We start from the raw sequence: 20,138 nt of genomic DNA, 5'->3' as shown, positions 1-20,138 counted from the left end.
TTGGACTGCTATTAAGTTGAAATGTGAAATTAGAAAGGAATAAAAATTATTTTAGGTAAATTTCCTGGGGGAAAAAACCCAAGAGATTGGTAACTAAAACCTAACTGTTTTTAACTAAGCACACGAGTTCTGGCACTCCCTTTTTTAACAGAAACTCAGTGGGTTAATTCTTCTCTAACTGGAAGAATAAATGACACAGACATTTTCCTACTTCTACCAGCCTAGGATAGCACCAGTACAACCCTACACTCTGTACACTAACTGGTTACCTGAAAAAAATACAAAAGGGCCGATTTTCAAGTTACCATAGACAAAAAAGGCCCTTATATGTGAAAAAGAATTTGAAGAAGAGTCTCTTCTGTTACTTTAAAGGTATCCTTTTTTTTATACAGCCTGCATTATCACCACTATGGCTTCACTGCCTCATGACACAGTTGGATGCAGGTCTGACTCACTCCAGAGGTAAATTTGATCTAAGAGAGTCTATTAATGCAAAAAGGAAATGGGAACCACTCTCCTTGCTCAGCAAGGTTCTTCACAGTGTGGAGCAGTTTTATGGTACCTTGTTTTTACCCCAGGACAGGCCTTGGACAGAGAGTCAAAAAATGATCCAGATCAAGATGAAGCCATCACTCACAACCTGTTAGAGCATCATGTCTTTGAACAGTGACAACAAGGCTATTTTGAAAACCACTCAGCTTAATCTACTTACTAGCTCAGTTTTTAGGACTACATACATACAAAAGAAGAAGGGAATTGACAGCAAAGAACATTTTAACATTAGCACGGGCTAAGTGTTATAGGCATTTGGAATCAGACAGAATACACATGAAAATATAGATAGGCTTCAACTGTACCACTGTAATCAGAAAGCTGATATGTCAAACTCATCTTACTGTAAAATTCAAACAGAATGTCTCCTCCACATCTTCCCCAGGGTAATCTAAAATTTGCTGGAGACTCCTAAATAACAAGCAGGGAAAGAAATGGAAAAAAAAAAAAAAAGAATTATCAGATATTTTAAAAGCCATACCTCTAACAGGGAAAACAAATTCAGCAGAAGTAAACAGTGTCATACATTTGAGTAGTAGGATTGCAAGAGAAAGAATTTGAGTCACTTGAAGCAGTAAGAAACACACCTCAAATAAAGAGATGCTTTGTTAGAAGCAGGATAAATGCCAGTCCACAGAAACTATCAATGAAGTCTATGACTACCTAGTTCATGGATCATCTTTAACAATCCTGGCTTTGGAACAGAATTACATTCCTAGTTCTAAAGTTCTAATTCTATGTCATCACCACACAAAGGTCTGAGGGAGTGGAGGAAGAGACAGAGGTAGACTGTATCTGTATGCCCATCATACAGAAAATACTCTGCTACCCCCCAAAATCCTGATGCTGTCTTCCTAGCATTTCACCTCATTATTGATAAATATAGCTGTCATTTTGTGTAGATGAATCAGATGGATACTCAGAAACAGAAATAAAACAGCACTCAGACAGTGGTATCTTAATTTCCCAGTGTCAGGGGGAACCAGCATCCCTATGCAATTAGGTAGAAAAGACTCAATACACCACTTGGAAAAAGTAATTCTTTCACTCCATTCAACTTCTTCCTGCTACAGGAGCAGGTCAGAGCTGCTCTGGCTCATGGAAGGGATGATTCACAGCCCTACACACAGTTCCCTGCTTGCTTGTCTGAGCCTGACTCGAGGGGAAAGGCTGAGGCTGGGATCCAGGATCATGTACACAACCACAAAGGGCAGGGACAGGCTTCCACTCCTTCTCTCAAAGGAGATGTGGGAGGTCTCTTTTGGCTGTGTTGGTACCCAGTTTCTGGGGGTCAGGAGGGTGGGAGCATAAGCAGATTGATCCAATAGCTTAGGGAGAGAAGTTGTACACAAAATTCACCACCAGCTCATATGTTTTCACAGTCATCCAAATTAATCAGTTACTCAAAAGGATCAGGAGGTGCTTTATTCATCAGCTTTTATCTAGTTTGGCACTTCCTGTTCCTAGCTGGATGGTCTACCTTCCCAGAAAAGCTGCAAATTTTGATTTTCATACCTTCCTTCCGTAGGGGACAGCTCCTTCAAATCCTCTAGGCAGGGCTTCACATTCAAGAGTTTTTTGTACAGAGCCAAGGGAAAGTGAAGGTCTACCACTGTGAAATTGTAGATTGCAAGACCACATATGATGCCAATCAAGTGAAACCAGTTGTGCTCTACAAAACACTGCAAAACCACATAGAGAAATCCTGATGAGACACATTGTCACTGGTGCAATGCACCCTTTCCTCCATGCACTAAGAAGCCAGACCCTGCTTTTCCAACTGGGACAGAGTCAGAGAGCTCCCATCAGGTGCCACTTTGGTTGTAAATTTCTTACTGGTGTGCGTCACAGAAATGAAGCGCCAAAACCCATGCTCTATTACTTTTGTAAGCCATGATCGCTGTAGAAACAGCAGCTTTTCACCTTACCTGCCTTTTAATTCCTTTTTAAATACCTCTGCATTTACATACTAACAGTGCTTCAACGTTTACTGTCTATGTACTGAAGAAAATGTGTTAGCAATCCTCTCCCCATTACCCATCCTATTTTCTATTAAAAGCTTTTGAACCAGCACAGTTCTAGCCAGGCAGACACACCAGCAGAGGTGCTAGCACAGGCCTCCCTCTCCTCACATACTGACTCTCACACTGCTGTGTCAGTCACAGACTGGCTGCCCATATTCATTAAATGTTCCCAATACACGACTCATTTCCAGTGCTTACACCATCATCACTCCTGGTGCCAAAAGACTTGCTTTATAGCACTGACATTAGGAGTGAATGCTCTGTAATACTGTTTACAAGTTTACAGAAGGTACCAGGCCACTTCCTTCCCTGTAACCCCCCTAGCAGGATAGCCACACCTTAAGCAAAGACTGGCTATGTCATTTCCCACCTTGCTGCCTATGGAGGTGACGAAAAGAACATAAACCACCATCTCCAGTCATCTGACAGGTACAGATCTTGCATTCCACACTCTTCCAAAACCAACAACCTTCCACTACAAGCCATGTTCCTTGCTGCTTAAGAGCTTCCTCACACAAAGCATTAACAACTTTAGATCCCAAAGGCAATAGTGATGCATGGCTAAGTGGATTGGCTGCAATTATGTGAACAGCAAGGGAGGCTCTATGCCATTACCACCTAAACCTAAAACAGCACATGACCATCACATTCATGATAATAAGAGTTCTATTACCTGTCACCTGACCCTTAATACAAGTTTTATTATGGGATAAGAATAAAGAGAGAGAGCCAACTCTTTAACAGGCACAACCATCACCATTCTACTAAGGTTAATGGACCTATTTACACTAACTGAAAATAGAGTTCACATTGTATCATGAGTAGAAAATGAGAGGAAGAACATTTATTTCCCATAGTTTACCACTAAATTCCTTGTCATTTAAATGCAGCATATTATTCCAACCTGCACGTACAGAGGGCAAGGGCTTACCGTGTCTGAAAACCACAGCAGGTTTGACTCTGGGTAGTAAGTGAACATGCCATAGATAGGGTTGAGTAGTTCTTTTAACAACAGGAGGAAAAATTCCTTTGTCACTCCTCCAGCATCAACAGCTTCCTCACCATCAAAGATGACCTGTAGAAAAAGCAGGTCAGTGACAGGAATGCAGAGCTGAGACTGAGTGAATCAGACCTCTCTCTAACTGAGAGCTAGGCAAAGCAATTTGTCCAACATGCCCAAACCCACAGCAACCCACGAGCTGGTTTCAGTGCTCTGCTTGCAGGGACAGAAAGGGAACAGGGGTGGCAAATCAGGTATTTTGAGAATGTTTAAATCCTCATGCAAATCACAAATAACCACCTGTTGGTTGTCCCAACTATCAAAGCAGCAGCATTACAGCAGCTACTGAAGATTGTGGCAATCTCTCAGAGATAAAACACATCCTATTGTAAACAGCCTGCTCCTGCAGAAGGGTAAAACAGAGACTGCATAACATCACAAAATGCTTCCTTTCCTGGCCCTTGTACACTCAACACACCAGGAGAAGAGAGCAAACCCTGTGCTTGCCTTCTTGTAAACTATCCACTGCCAAAGCACTCCAGGGGTCAGAAAAAAGACTGAATCCTTGCACTGACTAGATCAAATGTTCCTGTGTGCAACACCTATGGAGAAGTTACTGCACACTGGTGAAGAGGTAATGTGAATGGCTGAAAGGCTGCAGAAATGTTTGCTAAATGAGAGGGTGCTAAAGATACGGGGGAAACTTACTTTGAGAGGTTTTTTCAAGTCAATGTCCGAATGGATGCTCAACTCCCTTAAAGCATCACCAACTAAGTTACTCCTGCGAACATGAAGTACCAGGAAAGGGCTTCTGGCCAGCAGAGGCTCCAAGGTGAGAAGCATGAAAACATTCTGCAAATTTGCACCATTTATTGCAACCTGTAAATAAAAGAATTGAAAAGCAGCCTATGCCGAAGCCTTTTTTTCTTCCTATGAATAGAAAACAGTTAACAACTACATGCCTTTCTGCCTTTTTGGTTTCTCCAGGGTTCAAGAATCCCATGCTCCCTCTGTACTGTGTGTGTGCCTGTATGCCCTGCTTACACAGGTCCCAGTGCCCAACGCTGTGCCCGTCTCAGGAAGGACCTGTGCAAAAAGTGCCTGGCGCTGGGACTTTTCCACTGGCACAGAGGCCAGCTGCCCTTGTCACAGCCGGGCTGTGAGCTGGCTTGGCTGCCACCTACAGGGTGCTGGAGCTGGGCACCTGCTGTCAGCACACTCCTAGAGGGCCCCGGGGCTGTGCCCCTCACTGCACCTGGGTGGGTGGGCTGCTGGCAACAGCTGCTGCCTGCAACCACAAACAGCATCAGCAGCTGGTCTACAACACTCACCTCATTATTAGAAGGAACAACCACTCCTGCAGAAATTTCAAAACAAGTGTCCACTTACCTGAATGTTTGTCTACTTATCCAGTCTTACAGCTCCTCACTTTACTACTTATCCTTGGATTATCAAAAATACATTAACTACTCCTTCCCTGTACCGTTTAAATTTCCACCACATGCACATCTGGCAGTCCTGACGTTGCCAGAGAAAAATTTTGAAGGGAAAGGCACCAAGAACTACCTCTACAGTATCCAAGGCAAAGAGGCCCTCCAGCTGCACTGCTCTCCTGTATCATGGAAACAACAAATTGTTGCACATACCAGCTCCTAGTTAACATCCTTTCCATGCAGGCACCATTGCAAAAGGCAGAGAAAAAGAAATATGTCAGGAAAATTGGGAGTGAGAATGATTACCTGCATCTGTAATTCTGCATCTGTCTGTAACATCTTGGTCTTAGCTTGAGCATCAAAGATGAAAGGGTAAGAGCAGAGAGTCACAGCATCCTGCAAGAAAGACAGGCAAGATTTGTTCCTATCCACAGCTTACAAAGCACTTCTTTAAATAAGTGTCTTGAGAAACAATTTTCTTACCTGCATGATGGATGGCCTTACTTTCTGTGAAAGAAAAAGAAAAGTATGAAAATCTTTTACTCTTTCAATTTTGTGTCTTGTGGGTTTTTTGGACGGACTAGTCCAAAAGTGACCCAAAGTAAATTTTCCTCCTTTGGGACCAACAACCCATTTTTCTTCCTATTAAAGAAAAGCATGGGACCTTCCTTCTCAAGAAAATGCACAAGTCTAATTCAAACCATGAACATCAAACATTACTGAGAGGACTGACTGGCATAGAATCCTCTGTTGGTCTGCCATGGGTGAAACTTGCTCTTATGAAGAGTAACAAATGCAGAAACCATATGAGACAACAGAAGAGACTATAAGGCCACTACATTATGATACAAGAACACCCCTGCAATGCAAACTACTCGTCATTAGCCATACTGACACATTTTTAATTATCCCTTACATAAATTTAAGTCAGTACTTTATTGTTCTGCTCACTAAAGGTAAGCACAGTAGCACTCTTTAAATGATGGGAAGTAGAGGATGAGGGCACAGCACACACAACACTTACAAAGGCCATGAAAACACACACAAAAGTTATCACTACAGTCAGGTTTTACTCTTGCAGCATCCCTTGGCAGATGTTTTTTGGTGGTTGCTTTACACTTGAAATTCCTTTCCTTGCTATGACTAATCTCACTGGGTTCCCACACATCATATTCCAGCCCTCAGTTTAGTTATCTCCTTTCTTACAGATGGGAAAGTGACACATAAAAGTGGTGAAGGGTCTTACCCAAGATCACCCAGCAGGTTACTGGAAGAGCCAGGAATAGAACCCACATCTCTTGAGGCTTGGATCAGTCCCCTAGCCAGAACGCCACACTGCCTCCTCTTACAGAGCAACATTTTAACATCACTGGCTACATTATTCACAATACCTGCCTAAACAGCAGAAGTAAAGGGCAAAAATTATAATTTTAGAATACAGGATTTGGCTCCTGAGGTCCTGATTACATTAAAAGGATCCAGTGACTGAATTAATCACCTCGTGCAAAGATTGAATGGAATTAACATGAACAATCACAGAGACTGTTGCAAGCTTTGGTTAAATATTGCTAGCTCCAGCTCTTTCGACTTTTTAAGTCAATTTTGTAAAGCACTCAGATCTGAGATATTTAACATCTAGAAGCTCCTATACTGAATACATTATGCTCTGATTAAGGATATTGGAAATACAGATCTACAGCCAGAGACACAAACATGGACAGCTATTTCATAACTATACGTAAAACCTCTTACCATTCCAGCCTGTTGTAAAAACCACATGAGATAATCCTCTTGAATATCCACCAAGCTGGAAATCTCGGGGATATAAAACTTATCATATTCCACGTGTTTAACCTTCTGATTCACCTAGTGAACAGAACAGATGGATATATTCAACATATTTTAACATATTTCAGCGTTTTTCATATGTTTGCTTTCATAAATTCAGTTAAGCAGCTTGCAACAAAAGGACCCAGAATGTTCTGCAAACAATACACAATCTCCTATATTTTGGTACAAACCAAGAAGAATCAAATAGAACTTTATAACTTATTTTAGTTCCCTCTCCTCCTCACCCTGACCACCCAGCAACAACCCAGCGAGAGCAGAGACCGTCAAGGGACAGGTATTTGTGATGCCATTCTTTAGGGTAACTTTATTTCTAGTCTTTGAGTCAGGACTAAACCATCTTCAAGAACCTTGGACTTAGAAAAGCATCTTTCCCACGTTGTGACTTGATGGACAGCTTACAACTGGCCAAGGGCAGACAGGACTGAATCATCTTGAGCCAACACATGCCCAGGCTTTCCTCTCACCTTGTGGAGTTTCTCCAGAAGCCTGAGAGCAGCTGTAATGTAGCTGCTGAACAGGACTGGGATCAGCAGTGTCTTCCTTCCACTGAGGAGGTAAACCACTGCACCTTTATAGAGGTCCACAAGCCTGAGGAAGTATCTTGGGCACACCTGAGACCACCAGTTATCTGGAAAGCAGAGGACATCAATATAAACTTCAATCAAAGCCCAGAGTATCCCCTAAATAAGGGGTTACTGAAAAAAAGGGGAATATACCTGAAGACTCTTTCAAAAAACTTCCCTATTCCTGCCCTAGCTGTAGCAACAGGAAAGTGAGGCAGAGTCATTGAAATACCAGAAACAGAAAAGCTGCTCCCTTTTCCACTCCCATCCAGCCACAGCAGTCATTACCCAGTCCAAACCGTGATCAGGGTGAGAGCCTGAATTTGAAGTTTTTCAGTCTTTAATTTGAGACACTGTTTCATGTATCTGGCATTCAAGATACTGTGATCTTGTGGGCAAACATCTGTCTCTCAGGAGTGACAAGCAAAGAGCTGCCTGGGCAATACTCTGTAGCACCACATACTTTTCTAGCAGGGGTCAGAGTTTGTCTCCTGGCACATCTGCACTAAAGGATTAACTCCCCCTCTTTAGAGAGGCTGATTTCTTCCTTGCCAAGGACGGGTAACCCTTACTTTCCCCTGAAGGGAGCCTGACTATTAGCTTCTCTCCTAGAACCGATCACCTGCAAAGTAAAACCTGGAGCCTAGAATTCTTTTGGAGGTCTGAATGCATCACATGGCATTTTAAAAGCCAGCCTTAAGAAACAGAGTAAGATAACAAGAACAGTAGTAGCTTAATAAATGTGAATAACAATCATTAAGCAGCATATATTCTGTCCAGTTTAAAATAAGCTCAGAGAAAATATATTAGAAATTAAAAGACTCAGAAGTGGGAGAAAAGCTGAAGTCACAGACTTAAACTTAGTCACAGACCAAGGTTTGTCTGCATCTTGTAGAGGACAAAATAATTTAATATTATACTTAGTATTCTTTTTCTACCTTATACAGAAAGATATCCTAAAGTGATCAATAGCTGATCAAATTTAAGAGAATAGGATAATTTAATCTTCATGATATACAAAAATCTATGCTTCTGTAGAGGAATGCAAATTCATCTGGAACTGAGTTTCTGAATGTGGGTAAAGTAGATAAGGTAAATTACATTAACCTCCCTACTAAGTGCTCTTTGAAATGATATTTTACTTCTAAATTAAAACAATTTTTAAATGACAGTTACCAAGCACTTTGCTGGGGTTGGTATCCAGGCGCAAAATAGCCATTGCTAGAGGAAGTGTCAGAGAGATGTAATACTTGGAGTCTTGGAACAGTGGGAATTCTGGGAGAATCAGATAGATCCTCATTGCCTCAACATCTGGTGGAGAGCTGGACAGCTGAGGAATCAAAAAGCTTTCAAAGCTCTTCAGTATCTAGAGAGAAAGCAAAACAAAAGAGACGACTTATCCTGGGTGATAGAGAGCCTACAATGTGGACAATGTTTAAGAGCTGATGAAATGGCAAAAGCCTGTTTCAGAAGTCAAACCCGGGGTAAAAAAAACCCAAAGCTATAAATATTATAGCTAAAAGTGGCAAGGGGAACATGTATGCTTTTATCCCACAGCTCTGCACTTGTGAAAGAAATTCTCTGAGTTAGAATAAGTTATACAGCCATGAAGTACTCAACTCCTAACAGACGCACAATAATTACAAATATAATATACACAGAGTTTATTCCAGCAGACATTCAAGTATTAAATGCCATGAGGTTAAACTTGTTTTTAAATAAAAGCCTTGGAGACACATTCGAGGAGGTCAAAAACAGCCCAGGTCAAAGGAGAAGTATAATTAAGTGTCTGGATTTCAGATCTGCAATACAACCTTTGCCCAACAATGCTGCTGGTATGCATGTTAGAGAGGGACAAAGCCTTAATTTTCCCCTCTGAGTATCCAAATCTCAGAAATGCAATACCTGCTCTAGGAGAATGGAGTGCTGGGAGTTCATCAGCTTCTCAAACAGCATTCTCGTGGAGTTCAGATCAATCCCTGGGATCTTTGGACTGGTTTTAAAATGTTCATCGATTCTTTAAAAAAGAAATCAGACAGGCATAAGGTTAAGGAAGAAACCCCATTACCTGTGTATTGACATGGCCTGAGAGCAAGTAATAGAGAAATGACCACTAGAGAATTTGTAAGTCTAGAAAGAAAGATTCTTCCTTCCAAATTCCTCCAGGCCTCAGTTAGGGCTGAAATTCTTGCAGAGAAACACTTCAAAGTCTTTGGTGTCCCCAGGACTCCTTGACTGACTTAAGAGCACTGTATTAGACACCCTAAAGAAGAAGGCAGCTATTAAAGACAAGATGCATTTGTCAGTTTGATGGTGTGACTGTAAGAACATGAGGAGCTAAACATGGCCTGCTGCACTAGAATGGCTATTCCCATAACAGCACAGGCTCCAGGCTGGAAACAGCTCCCCAGAGACACACTGTAGTACAGAGCACACTTGGGGCTTTGCTCTGCAAAGGCAGTGCTGGCTGTGCTCAGGCACACAGCCAGGAAAAGCTGCTTCCCCACTAATCCTGCAAGGCAAACAGGCCTACATGGCCTTAGAGCACAGGAAGGATGCATTGGGGTATTTCTGTCAAGTGCACCTTGACATAAGACTTCATGTATAAAGATACACAGTTAAATACAGCCTCATTTAAGCCTTCAGAATTTAACGTTCATTTGGTTGAAGATTTTCTGTAGAAGTCCTGCACTAGCCAAGACACCACTGAAGTGGAACAACAACTGTATTTGGCTGATGAAGCCATAAACTCCACTCATTTCCACATTCAAAGGAGACATAAGACTATTTAAAGTGACTCAACAACTTGCATACCTCAGCAAGGGTTTTAAACCAACATGACACAACTCTCCTGATGCAATAACATGTCACAACACTGGAAAAGAAGCCACTGGACAAGCAGAAATACACCAGAATAATTAGCAAACTACCTTCAAGCTGCTCTCGGAATGTATTACGTAAAGATTATTCAGAGTTCAGTAAGTTTTTCTTCACCTAGTTACAGGTCATTTACTCATCACATCACGAGAAAAATTTCTCCTCCTCCTCATCTTATGCTGTTACCTCCTCAACATTTACAGACACAGCCAACACAAGCCTTCCCAACCCACAGCCTTTGACTCAGCTATGTGTCTTACAACATTGTCACCACCTATTGTGGGTTACACCTGTTTGAAATTCCTTCTTTTGCAAGCAGGAGCACAAAACTTTCCACATGTGATGTCACCTAAAAGGAAAGGACTTCCTTGCTGCCCTTGATTTATTTTCAAGAGCAGCCTGTGTGGAAGTATACTTTCACACGCACCAGCTAGCTCAGCTGGGTAAGAGACTATCCAGATACCTGGCATCCCTAATTTCCCTTAATGTCCTATTCCTATCCCTTTCTTCAAAGACATTTATATCTGTTTCATAAGGAAGAGTAAGTTGTGGCAACTCCAAGCAATCTGTGCCACTTACAGTACACTCACCATGCACTCTCTTAGACCATTTGCCTTCCTTACCCAGTTCTGACCACCTCACCCCTTTAGGGAACATCCTCTGCCCTCATCTCCTGCCTGACAAAAAAAATCAAATCCCACTGCAGAAGTGCGTGAAGCAAAGGGATTCCAGTCTGCATGAAGAGAAAGCCATACATGTGGAAATGGGGCACTTACTTCTTCTCCAAGAAGCTTCCATTCCAGCAGGCAGCTGAGGACAGTATCTGAACAACATTACTGATCGCAGCAGGAAGAAAAACGAAAACAGAGATACAGGTTATGAATGGATGCCGCAGTAAATCTCTTCATCTCTCTTCCCTTCCTTTTATGGAAAACAGTGTCAGGATAACCCCTTCAGAGGCACAGAGGGCAAGACTTCATTCAGGATCATGTAAGGTCCCTCTTTGAAAGGAGGAATTAGTGCCTCCCTTCTACCTAATTCTGCCCTTCTCATGGCAGGCACACTGGGGAAAGAACTTTATCAGTCTGTTCACAAGTTCTTGTTGCTTCTCATTAATTTTAAGCACACAAGGCAGGACAACTTTAAAATCAAGTCCCCACCCACCATCTGCAATGCTGAGGCAGCCTCAAATTCCTCTGGTTTTGCTCAGAAGCTCTCACCTGGCAGCCTTGTGACTGGCAATTCCTCCCCTTGGAAACGACCAAGAACCACACTTGAAAAAGTTGCTAAATTTCAAGTGAAAGCATGGCACGGAAGCCAACAAAATTATTTAAATAGAACTTTCAACAAAAGGCTTGTCCAGTGCCACAATACCTACTTGACAGAATTAGAACTGTTCTTTTCTAAAAGCTTTTGCCTCCAGACATCTATAGTTTCATCATTTATTAAACAGGTGTAACGTGTTTCATTTATGGTCCGGAAATCATCAGCAGGCAAGGAATTCTGTGAGAAGATACAGATTTCAGCAAAGACAAGGCTTGTAAAACAATTCCTTCCTATCCATAATCTCTGTTTTAATAAATAACTGATAGCTTCCTTAGTGTGGTCTCTGAAAAGGTTTGGTTAGAAATTTTGTGGCATTATTAAGAAGTCCAAAAGGGAAGGTATGAAAAAGTTTGAGGGGAAAAAAAAGATCCTCAAATACATTTTAAAAAAAGGAAAATAAAAGAATCAAAGTATCACTTCCTAGAAGTACCAAAGCCCTTGTAAATACTGTCATATGTAACTACAGGCTTAGTACAGTTATTTTAGACCTATTTCCATGGCTCAAAAGTTTATCCCAAACATTTATTGAAAGAAAAAAGAAGACAGAAGTGGGAAAACCAATTTAGCATTCAGCCCTCCATCCAGCACTGATTGACAAAATCCCATTGCATTTGGCTGATGGCTCTACACACCAACCTTGCAGAAGAGTCAGTACCACAGATGGAAAGCAGCCCCCTGCTTCCAGCCTGCAAAGATTGGATTCCCCTCCCTGCTGATTAAACTGGAATCAGTGTTTTCCCAATAGCTTTGATTTGCCTCTAAAGAAAGGCAACTTTCAGCCGCTGAAGTTGGAAATCCCTGTAACAACTGTCAGAATTGGTAAGGTTTGTAAGGGAGAATGGAGCCCAAAGCAATACTTCCATTACAGAAGATTTTAGCAAAAACAAAAGCTGTATTGTGAATGCTGGGACAGGGGAGAAGACTTGAAAAGATACTTCCATTTGGTTTACCTCGTATTTGGAGCAAAGCACAAAAGTTTGGTCTCCTCCAGAGAAGATATGTTTAACAATGTGGTATTTACAGGCATCTGTTTGAGAAAGACAGAGTTATGTTAGAGGCTGATGAATGTAAAACCTTACTTATACTTTCTCCCCTCCCATTTGCACTGCCAGTACAACTACAAGGAGCACCTGTGTCCTTTGAAGGCCCTGCTGAAATCAGCTGGAACTCAAGCACTGTAGCACTTGCCTAAGTGGTACGCAGGAGGGGAAAGCTGTCATTTTTAAACTGCAATAGGGGCTTTAAAGAGAGAACAAAGTGTTTGGAACAGTATTAGTAAAGTATCAGTACAATTTCATGAAGTCTCAGGATTGCCAGATGCTGAGCTCTGCCATAAAAAGAGAGACAGCACACATTAACAGAGAGAGCAAAAGGTCACCCAGAAATTACCACAGTGCATTTGGGACAATAGGATGGGTTTCCTTTGGCATTTCCAGAAATTTCACAGAACACTGTTAAGATGTCTTTAGACAGCCATGGGTGAAATTATTTATGTCCATCTGCCATTTCAAATTGAGCACAGTACATACCAGGTTTCCCTGAGAGTTGCCCATTGTGAGCTGCCCAGTGACCCTTGACAGGAGAGGGACACTTCACATTGCAAGTGTGCCCTGTTCCCAGCTGGCCTCTTGTTCCACAGCCAAATGCATAGATCATTCCTGAAGAAGGCACAAAGGCTAAAGTGTGATGTCTGTAAGAGATGAGTACAGAGTTTGGGCCTTGTTTAACAATAAATTAAAACAAAAAACAAAAACAAACAAAAACCCAAACAAACAAACAAACCCCTCCCCAAAAAAACCAAGAACAAAACCAAACAAAAAAGCCCCCCCAAACCAAACCAAATGCAGCCTAGAACTTACTCTCATTTCTCCTAGGCCAGAAGCTGGTGCCAAGCAGCACCTTTACATGGGCACCAATGCTCAGTTTTTGCCACCTGATGGCACCAGTTTATGGGATGGAGCCCTTTAGGTGGAAGGGACAAAGAGCAGCTTGTGCAGACACACAGCTGGTATCAGGCTCACAGGATCAGCTTTGTCATTTGCTAAGCCTGTACATACTGAAAGGCAACCACACAGTACCAGTGCTGCTAAATCACTTTTCATTAAAGAGGCTGGAAACTTGTGACCAAAGGGGCTTCTGCTCTAAAGTCTTGCTGAATTATTAAGTTGGGAAGGTATCTTTTACAGGTTAGAGTGCAGGGTACAACCCAAATTAAAAAACCATCTCATTTAGAGTGCCTTAAAATTCTCATGGAAAGTAAGATTTAAATTCATTTAGCTTTGATACATAGAATGCAGAAGCAGGACTATTTCCCCCTATTTACATGATTCAGTATCAGCGTTAACCTCCACCAAAGAAAAGCTTCTGACTGCACACAGGACTCACCTGCCACAAGCAATCTGGGATACTTCACTGCCCATGAGCTCAAGAACTCTTCGGGGGTTCACCTCATCATTCATGGAGTCGTGGCCCAGCTGCCCGCAGGAACCTGCACCGAAGGTGAACACCCCTCCACTCTGTTAGCAAACCAAACAGCAGAGTCTCCATTTAGGGACCCATAACCCAGCAGGATCTCTCTGACTACAGTTTCAGTATGAGCCCAAAGCTTAGGTAGAGACTGATGGGGATTTTCAAAAGATTCAGAAAAGAAACTTGGGTTCTGCTAACGCAGCTTTCAAATAAGATACCGTGCCACCCATCAGAAACTAACAGAATTACCTTCAGGTTATCTCTACACTAGACAAGCTCCTACAGAACAAGTTTTCTACAATGCTATTTTTCCCCACAGGAATCCCATATTCAGTTAATTCATTTTACAATGGAAAACACTGAGGCTCCAAAACAGGAAGCAACAACTACAAAGTAGCAGAGCCAAGGCAAGAACTGAGCTGCTCTCTTTCAAACCCTAGCCCTGTCCTCTGACCACTAAATTATACACCGCTAGAAAGCAGCAGGTTTGGAACTGAAAACCTCTTGTAAATGTTGTAACTGCTAATGTTAAATTTAAACACTCATTCATTTTAGCTTCCATCTTATTCTGATGCACAGTATTACTCTATTTTCCAACAAAATTCTATTTTCACCCCTTTGGATGTGTGTTTGTTCATTTTTTTTTTTTTCCTCCCAAAGCTATTATTTTTAAGCAATTCACCTGAGTTTTGCTATTCGTTGCTGTGGATTATTAACATTTTCATCTGCAAAACCAGCAAAGGATTGTGTTGTCAGTGAAACTCAGAATAAGTAGTGAGGCTACGCTTTCCATTTAGTTTCTTTTACTGGGGTCAGAAGGAACACAGTAAGTCGATCTGTGTTTTTCTACCATTACACAGAAAACTACTGTGAAACCATCAGGCAGGTGAGAGAGTGGGCAGGGTTCCCAGGTCAGCATCTTTACCTTTGTCAGGACTGCTGTGTGTTCCTCTCCACAGCTGATGTAAACAACCTTCTGAGAGCGCAACAGCTTCACGTGACATGGGGACTCTCGGTCTGCAATGAAGCCAAAGGAAATAAAGCAGCTGTTTCATAAATATAAACCTGCATGTCCAAGAAAAGCACTGCCAGTCTGATTGTCAGACGTGATCTATGAGCACAAGGGAAACTTTAACAACTGTGGTGAAAAAGGCTCCATATGGCCTTGAGTACTTCACTGCCTATCTTCCCCTCAAATTCTTAAAAGGCTTGACTAACTCAAACAAAATCATCCAGAGTAAGAAAGCACACGTTGATTATCTTGTATTAATTCAACATGCACTTGCTGTTTGGGAGACATGGTGAGTGCAGCCTAGATACACCCACCTTCAGCTTCATGCTCCAATTCAGACTTCTCAGGGATGACTGCAAATATTTGTTTCCAAAACCTTACTTAGGCCTTTTCCATATAGAACAACCCTGACACGTGGGAGACACTTGTACAAGACACATGGTAAGCTGAATCCCAGTGTGTATTTAAATACTCAGCTTTCCTTCTCTTGTCATCCTTTAAGCAGAAGACCCTCCTACTTGCAAAGACTAATCACTACCAACCATTAAGTGATGCTTTTCTCCTTCACTCTGCCACCCCTAATCATTTAAAGTCTGTCTCCCAGGGATGAATACAGTAAAAATAGAAGTTAAGCACTTAAAGGAGCAGTAGGCACCCCAAAACAATTACATATTAAGGGGAGCAACTGCTTATTCTATACCAACAGAAAGTCAGGTTTCTACCTATAGAAGTTGCCCATTTCATCAGATTCTCACCTAAGGATTTGTAAGGTGCTTTTTTTACTGGGTAGTGAGAGAAAAGCAGTCACACTTCCATGAGTTTAGAGAGCGTATTTTTGATTTACTTTTTTCTGTATTTTAGCACTCTGATCTTTCTTTTCACAGGAGTGACACTTCTTCTCTCTACAGCATAATTATTAATAATAACCATGCTGCAGAATACTCGTATTTGCAGACCTTGCTGCTCATGTTTGACAAGTATAATTCACACTGTCTTATCATGATTCACTTACCATAAATACCACATATTTACTACAATGCCAGGCACTGAGGGGGAAGCAGAATATGATCCCTGGCCAGCACCATCCCACAAGCTGATGCCTATTCTGTTCATTTACGATTAGTCTCATGTCACTGTAAGCCTCTCATATGTAAACTGCACCTCTGTTTTAATTAGAAGCATTTATCTGCCACTTTACATGGAAAGGACACTGCTGCTCTTCTATTAGATCAGCCCTGCTTTACAGACAGTACAAGGTATCTAGGTGCATGCTAGGTATCACATCTACACTCAGAAACTTGCCTAGATACTTAAATCTGCTCAGGAATTATGCAGAAACCAATAAGGAGGTTGATTTGGAGCTCCAAAGAAAACCTTCCATTCACTTGTTTTATTCCAAAAAGTTAAGAGTGTCTGAAGAACAAGCAGAAGAGATCTGGGCTTTTCAGACTAGTACCTGAGAAAACTACCATTGGCCCTATGTGTCTGGTAAACTGTGCAGCAAATAAACTAGACAACATTTTACAGTACTGAGATATTCAGTGTTGCCATCACTTTATAGCATATAGATGCTTACCACTCAAATCATGCTGGGAAATGAGAAGATGGGTTCAGCCTGCTGCTCTGCAGAGAAAGCCTTTGCTCCAACCAACTTCAAACAAAATGGGCAAAATATTTTTGAGAAGAGGGAGGAAGAATATGACGACTTCTTTGATATTTGCATGTTGACACACACACTTGAAAGACCTCTCTTTTTAACCCTCCTCACTTAAATTAAAACCCACAAGGGGAAAAAACTTGTTTCTGTTTCTACTAAGTATGAAAAGAGAGACAGAAACTTTCTCTGCCATCTTGTCCTAGGAGGAGCTGTTGAGTGTTATAGACCCACTCAGTAAAAATACACTGCCAATGCAACAAGAGACACTAGGCAAGAGTCTGTCCTTCTTTGACCTAGGACCGTAATTTTCATACCTCGTTCATCACTTAGGCCCAGCTGTCCTGAGCTGTTCTTTCCCCAGCCAAACACAGCTCCTGAGAGAGAAAGGGCAAAACTGTGGGCTCCACCTGCAGCAACCTGAGCCAAAGGGATTCCATCTAGAGACTTGACACGCTGTGGACTGGCTTGGGAGGGACATTCTTTGCCCAAGCCCAGCTGACCATAGCTGTTCTGCCCCCATGTGAAGAACTGACCATCTGAAACAAGGAAAGAAAGAGAATGGTGGGTGAAAGGTAGCTAACAGAAAAGCAAGTTTGCCAAAAATAAAAAGAAGGAGGCTTTGCTCCCACCCAAGCCTCATGATGAAAAGAAAAAAAAAAAAAAAAAAACAAAATCAAGAGAGACATTCTTTGCTAAAAAAAAAAAAAAAAACAGCATGGCCTGAAGCCACCAGGCAAATGAACACACAAGCAACTAAGTGCAAAATACAAAATACAACTGCTGTAACAAACAGTGCAACAAAAAAAAAGTCCACATTTCACATAAAAGACTAACAGCCAAGGAAAATTTCAAAACAAAGAAATTAATTACACACATCTTTCTAAATCAAGATGGAAGGCTTTCAAGCATTCCTGCCATCATTCACCAGTGAGACAGTGGATGGTCTGTGTGTAATGTTTTATTTCTCCACAGTTTTGGCAAAGCTCTTCCTCAATATTCATGGTACCTGATCCATTTTATAGCGTCCCATTTGGCCCAAAGGAGTCAGAACATGGGATGTCCTTGATTTATTATGCAGAAATATGCAGTCTTGGACACTATGCAAAATAACAGCACAAATTTTGGTAATTAATAACAGATGTTACAGTACCTGCTGCCAGAGCCAGGCAATGCCAATTTCCACAGGAAACCTGCAGTATCGTCTGTTGGTTCAATTTCTTTATCAACCTAAAGATGATGACTTGATTTTAGAGTTAGTGTCCACAAATACAGTATCACCTTAGATAAAAATTACCATTTCCACTAAGATATTTGTTGTATATAGACACAAAATCCATGGTTTTGAGACTGAGGAACAGTGTCTTGAAGGCAATACAGATCCATATGTAACAGATACAAATCTGTGGAGACCTCTAGACACTTGACTAGTAACTCAACTACATTTCCTGCTATAACACTGAATCCAACCATCTGGAAATGGTGAAAATCGCTGGCTCTTGGTGTGTCTTTCACTATTCTTTTTCTGACACTGACATTTTTCATGCTGTTATGGGCCTAGCAGATCCAGTGAGTTACAGCACCAAACCCTCTTCAGTGCTTTGCACAGAAAACAGCATGTCAAAGGTTCAAGTTATTCCACAAAAATGTTATTTTTAAAATGGCACTATCACATTGCTATGCAAGCCTCTCTCTTTCTGTTTTCTGCAACCACATGCAAGTTAAGGACTGTGTTCCCACAGAGCCCTTCAGCTCAAACATTAATCTTTTGTCATTGAAACTCTTCCTTTAAATACCATTTTGACAATGACAGGCATCCTATAGACACATCCCAAACTTCTGCACTGGATCTGCAGTGGCAGACCAAATGAGAAACTGCATCTGCTATCAACACAGCATGATAAAACACCTTGAAGTACAAACAGCATTTCTGTTTTTAAATACTCTTTCATGCACCTCCTTTTTCTGTGCAAAACATTGTGGTATTTTTCATGGAGGAAGCTAAGCACGCTCTGATTTTCTTTTCCATCCCTCAGCCATCCATGGGCAGGTCTGTTCTGCCCAAACCTCTTGAGGACTTGCAGGGCTCAGGGAGCAGCAGTGAAAAGGAGAAAGAATCACCTTCATCCCAACATGAGAAGGGCCCTATTCCTGCCACACTGAGAGAAAGTGAGCAACCCTTGATGCACCACCTCCAAGGAGCTTCCCTGAGGAAAGCTGACCCTGGTAAATGATTACCTTGGTACTGTCACTGCATCTTCTATGGTAGTGAGCCCCAGTTGTCCGTCGCTGCCGGCGCCCCAGGAGAAGAGCTGGCCCTGGTCGCTGAGGGCCACGCTGTGCGACTCCCCACAGGCCACGTGCACGATGTGCTGCCCGGCCAGTGCCCCGATTTGCTCTGAGGGAAACAGAGGGACAACGTCTCTGGTCACAGCACTCATCTCACAGCGACACGCGGACGCTGGGGCTGTGCAAATCCAAACGTAAAGCCATTCAGGTGAGTGCCCTCGTCCCCACTTTAGTTTTAAAACACATCCTACAGGAGAAAAAGCAGCAGGTTTACTGAAAACATGTCACTGCTGAGCTCTTCTGAAAGCCTGGTTTGAAAAGTACAGAAGGCAGGCAGGTATGTGTGCCTCAAGCACAATGGCAGCCAGCCTCAGAGACCCAGGAAAATCTATCTATCTGTTCAGGAACAGATAAAATCTATCTACATATTCAGGAACAGATATCCCAGATTTGAGGTTTCCCCACTCAGTTTTGATTCAGAGATCATCCAACACTGAGAAGACAGCAGACCCTGTAAAACATATTCTATCTATTTTACATATCTATTATATAAATATATATATATATATAAAATATATTAAATATGTATTATATTCTATTATAAATATATATCCTATCTATTCAGAAACAGATATCCAAGATTTGAGGCTTCCCCACTCAGTTTTGATTCAGTGATCACCCAACACTGAGAAGATAGGAGACCCTGTAAAACATATCTGACCTTCCACAGCTCTCATATCCAATGAAGATGAGTCATCCACAAAGCTGGATGTCATCCACAACCCATCCACCACACCCTGATTTGTTGCTTGACGTGTATGTGTTACAACACCCTCCATGCTAATCTTGGAAAAAGTTTGAACCTATCAACTTATTACTATCACTGTTAAACACTCAAAAAAAAAAACCATATAAATGAAGCAAAATGAGATGAAGTAATAAAAATTTTAAATAAATCATCACTCAAGTTTTCTGGAAGACAACCCACAATTGACTCTTCATCCTTACATCATGTTAGGCAACTGAAGCCAGTTTGACAACTAGTCTAAAAACAGCTATAACAACATCTTACTCATTACACAATTTTT

The 20,138-nt window shown here is 41.7% G+C and overlaps 1 protein-coding gene across 2 annotated transcripts in view; it reads right to left on the bottom strand.

Moving 5' to 3' along the window:
* HERC3 (HECT and RLD domain containing E3 ubiquitin protein ligase 3) overlaps positions 1 to 20,138 on the bottom strand; it is a 43,921-nt gene that overhangs the window by 5,613 nt on the left and 18,170 nt on the right. The window contains exons 3-21 of one of the 2 annotated variants that reach the window (XM_053974876.1): positions 19,000 to 19,159; positions 17,915 to 17,991; positions 17,079 to 17,300; positions 15,021 to 15,112; positions 14,012 to 14,142; positions 13,156 to 13,316; positions 12,577 to 12,653; positions 11,679 to 11,803; positions 11,077 to 11,136; positions 9,329 to 9,440; positions 8,600 to 8,789; positions 7,325 to 7,488; positions 6,762 to 6,875; positions 5,493 to 5,516; positions 5,316 to 5,405; positions 4,285 to 4,455; positions 3,508 to 3,651; positions 2,068 to 2,234; positions 897 to 963 (exon numbers count right to left, since the gene is read on the bottom strand). In XM_053974876.1, the coding sequence (XP_053830851.1) occupies positions 897 to 963; positions 2,068 to 2,234; positions 3,508 to 3,651; positions 4,285 to 4,455; positions 5,316 to 5,405; positions 5,493 to 5,516; positions 6,762 to 6,875; positions 7,325 to 7,488; positions 8,600 to 8,789; positions 9,329 to 9,440; positions 11,077 to 11,136; positions 11,679 to 11,803; positions 12,577 to 12,653; positions 13,156 to 13,316; positions 14,012 to 14,142; positions 15,021 to 15,112; positions 17,079 to 17,300; positions 17,915 to 17,991; positions 19,000 to 19,159 (2,348 nt within the window). Of the gene's footprint in view, positions 1 to 896; positions 964 to 2,067; positions 2,235 to 3,507; positions 3,652 to 4,284; positions 4,456 to 5,315; positions 5,406 to 5,492; positions 5,517 to 6,761; positions 6,876 to 7,324; positions 7,489 to 8,599; positions 8,790 to 9,328; positions 9,441 to 11,076; positions 11,137 to 11,678; positions 11,804 to 12,576; positions 12,654 to 13,155; positions 13,317 to 14,011; positions 14,143 to 15,020; positions 15,113 to 17,078; positions 17,301 to 17,914; positions 17,992 to 18,999; positions 19,160 to 20,138 lie in introns of those variants that run through there. The other variant, XM_053974878.1, reaches the window with a different exon arrangement.

This window comes from Vidua macroura, chromosome 4, assembly GCF_024509145.1.
Source record: "Vidua macroura isolate BioBank_ID:100142 chromosome 4, ASM2450914v1, whole genome shotgun sequence".
In the NCBI taxonomy this organism is placed as follows: domain Eukaryota; kingdom Metazoa; phylum Chordata; class Aves; order Passeriformes; family Viduidae; genus Vidua; species Vidua macroura.
The sequence above is the reverse complement of the archived record's forward strand: the minus strand, read 5'-3'. Positions and strand labels throughout refer to the sequence as shown.